General features: G+C 39.9%; 1 protein-coding gene across 1 annotated transcript; it reads right to left on the bottom strand.

Moving 5' to 3' along the window:
- Positions 1–4,612: 4,612 nt before the first annotated feature.
- Positions 4,613–9,086, bottom strand: ccnd1 (cyclin D1). Its single transcript, XM_013999721.1, has 5 exons — positions 8,647–9,086; positions 7,058–7,273; positions 6,104–6,263; positions 5,750–5,898; positions 4,613–5,642 (listed from the first exon to the last, which is right to left on the bottom strand). Exons 1-5 carry the CDS (start codon positions 8,842–8,844, stop codon positions 5,487–5,489), a joined length of 879 nt encoding a protein of 292 aa, XP_013855175.1. The 5' UTR covers positions 8,845–9,086; the 3' UTR covers positions 4,613–5,486.
- Between the last annotated feature and the right edge of the window lie 132 nt (positions 9,087–9,218).

Below are 9,218 nucleotides of genomic sequence, written 5' to 3'. Positions count from 1 at the left end.
CAGTGAAATATATTTATGTTTGTGGTTGTAATGTGACAAAATATGGAAAAGTTCAAGGGGTATGAATACTTTTGCAAACCACTGTATGTGTATATTCTGACTGAATGCACTGCTTCTCCTTATCGCTGATCCWAACTCTGAATGTTCATTCACGTTTTGAACCTGAGCAACCCAAACCACTGTTCACACCTCAAATTTTGTTTCATCCACGCCTAGTTTGTCCTAAACTGTGCTTATCTTTGTCAGAGAACTGCAGATGTGGATTAAGGTCATTGATAAGCTCTGAATGGAGCCCTTTGAGGATCTCCCTGAGTCAGCCACTATGTCCATTAGTGAGGACGCAGAGTCTGAGGATTCGAAGGAAGACGAGCCCATTACTTTGGCAGACATTGCCTATGAGGTTAAAAAAATGTGTGATGGCAACAAAGAGTAGATACAGATCAACAAGATCCTGAAGCCTCTAGATCAGTGGTCCCAGTCCTGATCCTTGAGGAATACTATCCTGCTTGTTTTAGTTGTTTAGATGTTGTACAGATTCTTCAGAAGCTTAGTAATCACTTATTCATACAAATCTGGTGCGTCAAAGCAGGGAAACCTCTAAAACATTCAGAATTGGAGGACCAGTGTCAGGAACTACTTCTCTAAATACTATTGGGATGACATCTCTCGAATGTTGCCAGGAGGATTGAGCCAACTTGGGATGGTGGTCCTGATTAAAAGATAGATTGACTGGGAAGTGTGTTCTAAATATTGAGAATGTTGTGGTCTGTTCAGTTTTTATTATTGATTTTCAGAGTTTGTTTTTCTGTTTTGAGGCATTATGAATCTGATTTTCTGTCTTCTTTATGCTGTACTTTTATTGCCTTCCTGTGCCACCAGCGCCTCAGCTCTACTCACCTGTTCCAGGTCGTCAATAAGCCCAGGTGTTTCCACTCTGCTCGTTAGCCCCTGGTTCATACAGGCATTCGGTTTTCACTCCACATGCAGCCTGACATTATGTGCACCTCATGCTCCTTTTCCGGTATTCTCCGTGTTTCCTATACAATTCTTCAAGGAATCTGTAAGTTGTGCTGCTGGGGTCATTTTCAATTTAGGGCAGTGGGAGGGATAAAAAAAAATCCACGACATGGATGAGTTTTATGTTGAGAAATTATGGAGTAAGCTGTTTTGGTTAAACCTTGAAAATATGTGTATTGTAGTGAAATATTGAGATTTTTGGCAGGCTGTTTGCACCATGCATGCACAATATACAGAACACATGTATTTTATGGCTGTCAGCACATGGAATTTAGCTCAGTACCTTTTCAAATTAGCTGAGATGAAGCTGTTTTGAAGATTTTATTTAAGTCAGTTGGCCGTGGAGCCCATGTCGAATTATTTTCACTCTAGAAATGTCAAGTTTTTTTTTCATTTTGTTTCAATTAAGTTTATTGAACATCAGAAAAAAAATAGTAAAGGTGTGTTTACAACCAGATCAGAGCTCAGATYAATAACTTCCATGTTGTGGAAAAAAGTCAGCCAGTTTTCCATTCTCTAAATCATATTTTTCTTTATTGTGTTGTCGACACAAAGATGAATACACTGTTRGTCCCAGTCGCAAACTGGCTGGCGTGAAGTAGACACAACTGTGTGAAATGATTTGTGAAACAACAATTATAGTCTATGGCTTACAGAGAATGACACTGAATCTATTTACAAACTCAAATCAACTCATTGACAGTTTGAAAGTTGGAGCACAAAGCTTTTTCTCTTTATAAATATAAAAAGGGGGATAAAGGAAAAAAAAGGCCACTATGGGCCTAAATGTGGATAAAGTCTCTATCACCGAGACAGCTTAACACTCAAAAGAGTTATACATATCCCATTTTCTGTTATGGCACCAGTATCGAAGCATGCCGTGGACTCGCTGGTGGTTTTCCATCGCAGACTCTTTCACCTCAAGCAGGTTTAACAGAGCTGGTAGGCACTGACCCAACGAGTAGAATAGAATAAAAACTAAATAAACTAAAAAACAAAAAAACAAAATCAGAGATAGATCTTGACTGTCACATGAGGTATCGTGGATCAAAGCATCTCTGTACATTGTCTACTTTTTCCTCTCTTTTTTGGAACAGTTCAATTCATATTACATAATTCTGGTTCAATTCATATTACATAATTATAAACACAATAGCTGATCACATAATCTACACAAAATAACAAAATGAGGATGCCAATAACACAATTTTCTATGAGAAAATCCAAACCTAGAATGGCAGTATATTGACATTTATATGTATAAAATTCATCAAAAACAAAACAAAAAAAAAAAAAATACATAGCAGCAAACAGAAAAAAGCATTGTTTGAATTCATTTTTTTTCTTCTTTTGTGTTTTTTTTTCCTTAAACACATAGCTGGAATTTATGTTCTATAGCAGCGGAATACAAGGAGTGCTTCTCTCCTACTTTCTATCCATAATAGACGATCAGAAACCTAGTTTAAAGAGCTCCTACAGTTTAACATCCTCACATCCTTACAAAAACAAAACATATCTAAACTTGACCCGAACAACTTTCCTCGTCCTGCGTAGGAGCCCTGACTTAAAACAAACATACTAGTGAGTCTTTACCCTCTTTTTGTTTTCACTTTTTTACCCCTTGGTTATTGTTACCAGCTTTACTCTCCACCTTTTTTTTTAGGGAAGTCCCCAAGAAACGCAGCCCACGTCTTTTAGGTTTGTGCAAAATCTTGTCAATAGTCTTATCATTCCTCTTTTTTTTTTTTCTTAGCTTCATCTGTGTCCCAGAATCCATGAGCAGTATTTGAACTGAGGTTGAGTATTGGCAGGGAGGGGGAGGGAGATGCTCTCCTGGTGGTTTACAAGCACACTGGAGATTTTCACTTTCCTGTGTTTCCTGACCAAAGGGCTGCTCTGGAGGAGGAGATAAGCTCATAGTTTGAGTTGAACATCGGCAACAGGAGCACTGGTTATAAAAATATAGTATTTTTCTCCCCCAAATGAAAATAGGCACATTATTTTAATTATACAAACACTATTTACTTCTTTATGTTACCTGTGGAGTTGAAGTTTTCTGCTCTTTATGCTGATGTTTAACCAAAACCTTTGACATTTGCGAAAACGCCAGAGCACCTCTTTCTGTGTGAACCTTTAATCTGATATTGCAAAGACCGCAACAATGAGCCAGTGGCTTTTCGACATATGGCAGCTCCAAACAGCATTCAGTCTTAGTCTGGTTATCTCTTTGTCCCGTTGCATTAATCTGATCCGGGTGCAGCTGTATCCACATACACACAAACACACACACTCGATTACATCTCCATCACCACAAGACTCTGGCTCAAACCCCCTGTTCTATTTTTATGTTCTTTTACAAACTTAATCTAAGTGATTTTTATTTATTTTATTTATTTATTTTTTAGTCGAGCCAGCATTACTGACTAAAAGTGCTTTTTCTTTTGCAGAAAAACAAAATCATTGGAATGGTATTAGATCTAACTACACCAGGGCTGGGTATCATGGCCAATTCTCTAAATCGATTCGATTTCAACTCATTAAGTTCAGAATCGATTAATCATGATTCAATTCGATTCAATGAACATGTTTATTGATATTGTATTTTGCAACAGTTGCAAAATACATTATCACCATTTTTTTCCTCTTTAACATAAACTTTTAAACTGTTTAATCTTGAAAAAAAACTGTCACAAGTTTAAAAGATTTTAAAGTAAAAAGGAGATGCAGGTGACAGTTTTGTGGATGCATTCATTTTTAAGTAATTAATAATTATTTTGATAAATAAGAAGTGATGGGAATAAGGTTGCAGGAGAAGAGGTGGGCTAATATAAATATACTTCTGCCCACTCCTTTTGAGTGTATGAAAAACTGAATGGGTGTTCTGAACTGTAAGTTCATTGTGCTCTGTACAGTGATAATAAAGGCTTATCGTATCTTAGAACTGTATATTCGTAATGTTTCTGTTACCTTCTGTTGTTACGTTCAATAAAACTTATTTTAATACATACAACTTATTAAAACAACTACAAAATGTAATCACTGTGGATTTCATTAAGACGTTTCTTAAAGTTTAACAATATTAATATTGGCAACAAAACTAAACGATTTTGTTAGAATGTCATCTTTAAGACATTTAAACACGCCGGTGGAGAACATTTCAGTCAGATGTTTACACACCGTAGTTTGGTTCGGGCGCCTAATGAACCGCTCGTCAAACCTCGCTTCGTTTTTGCTACCTTGTAGGAGCGCAAATCTTTGCAAACAAAAGTCACCATGGTCTCTGTTATCGTTAAGTTCTGTGGAGAGTCGGCTGGTAACGTTAGATTCCTTAGTTTCTTTTGTTTTGATCCAGACAACTTGTTACCGAAAGCTAACGTTAGCACTGAACGTCAACCGGATGCAAAAATACGGCAAGCCAGGAGTGACAAACATACCTCAGACGCGCGCACAAGACAGCATGGGGAAGAATCAATCTCATGTCCTGTGAATTGATTTTCCCAAATTTAAATGAAATCGATCCAAGATCGATAAAATCGATTTTTTTTTTTTTTTACCCAGCCCTAAACTACACAGAAGAAAATAATACAGACTGGACTGTTCTGCTCACATTTACATTGATTAAATGTTATCAAGTTACAGTAAGCAGGGATGAGTAAAATGAATGTCGTCAAGGAATGAACAAAAATTTCCATTTGTCCAAATTAGCAGCCCATAGTCTCTAAGATCATAAAAACAGAGCGTCACTCAGTACACTGACATTAAAAAAAGCTTGGAACAAAGGAGGTATAAGACTAAATGATGTCTAAAATTATATAATAAAGTGACTATAAGCAAGCTGGGATAAATGAATGTTTGCACTACAAGACAAACATGGGAACTTGGCAGACAGTCTAAGGCATTCTAGATATAAGACAAAAGAAATCGAAAGGAACCAGCGTCTTTGCTTTTATAAATGTCAGGCTTCTGGAGAGCACCCGAAGACAGACTAAGAGAACCTACTGCACACGACACTTTGGGATGTTTTAGTAGGCATGCCAAGTCTGTGGTAATTTAAAGATTCCTAGTTTAATATGTGAGGGAAAAAGAAAAAATATCTACTAAAATATCTGCTTCTGTGGCCTCAGCTCCAGGCCTCGCAGGCCAGCCACCTTCAGTCTTTTCACTCGTACATTTCTTTAGTGTTCAGTTGATTTCCCAAGGAGGAAGGGGACACTGGCAGGAAATGTGACATGGGGTGTGTATCGAGGCAGGCAGGGCTGCTACGTCTTGGCAGCTGTTATGGACAGCGGGAATGTGTGAGAGACATTATCGGCCATGACAGCAGCCCACCGGGAAGCGGGAGAAGGACAGAAGAGGGGCTGCGGAGTCGAGATGAAGCAACCCCTCCTCGCCCCTCCCATCGGCTCCCTCTGACGACAACTTCCTCTTGATCCATCGGGTTTATCGCGCAATGCAGCTGCCGATCGTCCTCAAATGTTGACGTCTCTCACATCTGTCGGCGTGCAGGACAGGTCCACCTCCTCGTCCACGTGTTTGGTTTCTGTTGTACCGTTGTGCTGCTGAGCCTGCCGCAGGCTGGACTCCAGCAGGGACTCTATCTGCTCCTGACACGACCGTAAGCAGTCCTGCACGTGAACACGTCAACACGGAGTCAAAACCACGGCAGTGCTTAACAACACATATGACATATCGGATTATTTGACTTTGAGAGAGGACGTGTGCGGTTTCATACCGGGTCGCTGCGAATGACCTGTGACAAGAAGTTGGTAAGGTTCTGGGAGGACAGGGAGGAATCTTGGCTCTTCAGGTAAAGACCTTGAACAGCAGCCACCACACTGCCCGCCGCCACCATGGATGGAGGACTAGCAATGAAGTTGACATCTATTTAAAAAAAAGGGACAAAGTAGTTTATATCGCTGATTTTATTTAATAACAACAATATAACAGCAGAAATGACTATCATTCAATATTAATACCTAATGAACAGTTATATTTTAGGTATGTTAGGTAACATTACAGTAAGAAAAAAACAATGAAATAAAATATTTATTTTGACTAGCAACAGGACATTAAATTGGTATCAAACCTGTAGCACAGAGCGCCACGAAGGTCTGAGCATGTTTCCTGAGGATCTGCTTTGTGGAGGGGTGGATCTTCAGCTTGGACAGGAAGTGCTCAATGAAGTCGTGAGGCGTGACTGAAGCCAGATCCCACTTCAGCTTGTTGAGAACCAGAAGCTCCATTTGCTGTGAATGAACCAGAACAAGTCAGTCAAACCTAGGTTTGGTCACCCTGATGTTAACATCAGGATTTAGTTCTTAGCAGCTTCAATCCTGTTCTTTTATTATTTTTAATAAACTTGTAAAGCTTAACTGTTAAGAGTTATCTTCTGTGGCCAAGTTTGTCCACGAGTCTATCTTCCTGCTAAGAACAATATTACAAACCATACTTTTTCAGAACAATTGCTATGTAAATTTTCTGAGCAGTAATCCTGAATATTTAATTTCAGGATGAGGATTCTTATCTTACAGTATCTTATAAGGTAGTCAAATACTGTTCTATACTGTGTATAAATGTGGTAGTCTGTTTCCCATCTCTTTTAGAGAAGTGAAGGACAGATAGAGAAGTGAAACAGCTGCCAAAAAGTAAATGTGGAAACAAACACGGATGAAAACTCGTTGTTTTGCTGTTGTCCACTGTCTGCATCCCCGCCTCGTGACCACTAGATGTCGCTGTAAACCAGCACTTTCTAGAAAAGTCAGTGGGACCATTCATGAAATCAGAGAGGCCTTCTAGTCACCATGGGAAAGTCACAAGCAGCCATTCAGACACTGCTGCATGCTTTTAACACTTTGTTTCTTTCGCACATTCTATCCACTTTACTTTAACATCTTCTGAACCCCGTAATGCTGACAAAACAAATAACCTGCTAAATCCTCTTCTGGTCATGTGACCCTTCCTTCCTCCCCACGTCCAATGAATGCCGACCACAATACTGTAAGCGTTATTATGTAACATCGTGTCTGCACAACTCAATTACCAGCAGTTCTCCAGGAAGGACTGAATTGTCTGTGTAGATGCAGAGTTTCTCRGCCGTTAAGGGCACGGTCTCCTTCATCTTGGATGCTAGAAACATACACGTAGCTCCGAGCAGCTGTAGTCTCACTTTCCTGGTGGCCTCCACTGATAAAAATCTGTCCAAATAGTTCATAGCCAGCGGAAAAACTTCCTCCTCGCACTTCTGTTCCTCACAGACCTGGGAGGTGAAAAAGAGCATGTTTGAGGTTACTGCTGCTTTGCAGGAGGACCCCCCCCCCCTCCTCCTCATGCATGTAATGTCTTTGCCCTCACTGACTGTCCGCACACAGCTGTTTGCATTCAACAGCTGCTCATACCACTATAATTACAAATGAGAAAAAAAATACACATAACTTACATATAAAAAACAAAAAAAAATTGCGATTTAACTGCACCTGAGTTTTGCGTTTAAATACAACGATGTACGCCATTGAAAAGCAACTATTTTATCTTGAAACAAAAAAAATGTGATCTTATAACTTGTATTTATTAGAGAATATTTAACAAAAATGTTACAGCAGGGAAACAGTCGGGACATTGCTTGCAGTCAGTTCTGACTGAGACACAAAGGTGGCGTAGATGCAAGTTTCACTCTCTAATTTCAACTTCGTCATCTTTTCAAAAAATATTTAGAAATACTTAAAAAATACCAGGCCGCATGCAACTACCATCTAAATGATCCTCATCGAACGCCTAATCGGATGGGCATCAAACGGGCCGACTTGCGCTCGAAATGATTTTTTAACGAAATTATTTCTCCCACGAGGCTCTTTCACGTGCTGCGTGCGACACTTCCCCCAGAGCGCCCAAATGCCCGACTTCAAAAATTAATAAAAAATATATAACGACGAATAATTTAATCCGAAACACTTTGTAAATGTTTGAAAACGTCTAAGCTATCAAAGCCGACCGCTAAGATCCGTGTTCGGCTTTTAAATAGTTTTTAAAAATGCCCTTTTTGTCTCGGCGACCTTCACAAGCTGTGGCCACTCTCGGGAAGCAAAACAAACTTTTACCAGTTAATACCAGCTGAATAAAGCCTAGCTGAAACATTGTAAGCGTTTAGTGGTTTAGAAGCATTTCTGGGACATTTAAACGGTTTACTGTCATTGCTTGTCGCCTTGTAGTTTTTTAATGATATTAAAATTTTTCTTATGCACGGCAACAAAGATGGCGCGTAATAAGGTTCTGGCACGGGCCAGACTGCATACGTGTACATTGCTGTTTTTTGAGGGAAGAAAACTCATCTTAACACACTTTATAACATTTTAGTAAATGTAAGCTGATGCAAAATGAACGAGAATGTAGCCTGTTTGTGGTGGAAAGTGACTTCAGTTTTGGAGACTGTAATGGAAGGACCACCCAGCACTCTTCGGGATATGGAGCCTTTTGCGTAAAAAAGGCGAAGTAAAAAATGAGCAATTCACTTCTTATTCCTTTGAAAATACGACACATTTATTGTGTTTGTAACTTCAATATTGAAACCGAGCTAGCAACAGGTTTTTAGCAACATTTGCTAACTCATTTAAAAGTTAAATAAATGTAACTAACCTCTAACATCCATGTAGCTAGTATTTTCCTCATTTTGGGCACAATGTCTTTCTGGACACATTTAAAGTAGTTCGGCGACGGCAGATAGTTCTCCTCTGCCTTCAGCATGGTCTGTAGAACTCGGTCGTTCAGCAGGTTGACGTCCTGGTAGGCTCTTCTGATAGAGTCCACCTCGCAGCACAGCAGCTGGTCCTCCATAATACTTGTGCTGTGAATATCAGCCAGCGACACTAATATATTGCCCTTTAAAAAAATGAAATAAAATAAAAATAAACTTTCCTCGGTTAAAGCAGGAAGAAAGCGACAGCAAGGCACGAGGCAACAGTCGGCTAGTTTTAAATCCCTTTCTTCCTCGTCGGGCTGCTGCTGCTGTTGCTGCTGCTCCTCCTTCGGTGTGCGCGAGCCCTCTGAAGAACGCACCGCTTCTCTCCGCTGAACAAAAACCCCTGTTTGCGCGCGCACGCACCAACTTTAATCGCTGGGAACAAGGCAAGGAAAGGGAGGTGGACCGTGGATGCGTGATGACGTCAACCGTTGTTAAGGGGGAGTGAGTGGGGTTGGTGGTGGGGGAT

The sequence above is a fragment of the Austrofundulus limnaeus genome, unplaced genomic scaffold (assembly GCF_001266775.1).
Source record: "Austrofundulus limnaeus strain Quisiro unplaced genomic scaffold, Austrofundulus_limnaeus-1.0 Scaffold2428, whole genome shotgun sequence".
In the NCBI taxonomy this organism is placed as follows: domain Eukaryota; kingdom Metazoa; phylum Chordata; class Actinopteri; order Cyprinodontiformes; family Rivulidae; genus Austrofundulus; species Austrofundulus limnaeus.
Note: the sequence above shows the minus strand (reverse complement) of the source record. Positions and strands in the feature narration are given on the sequence as shown.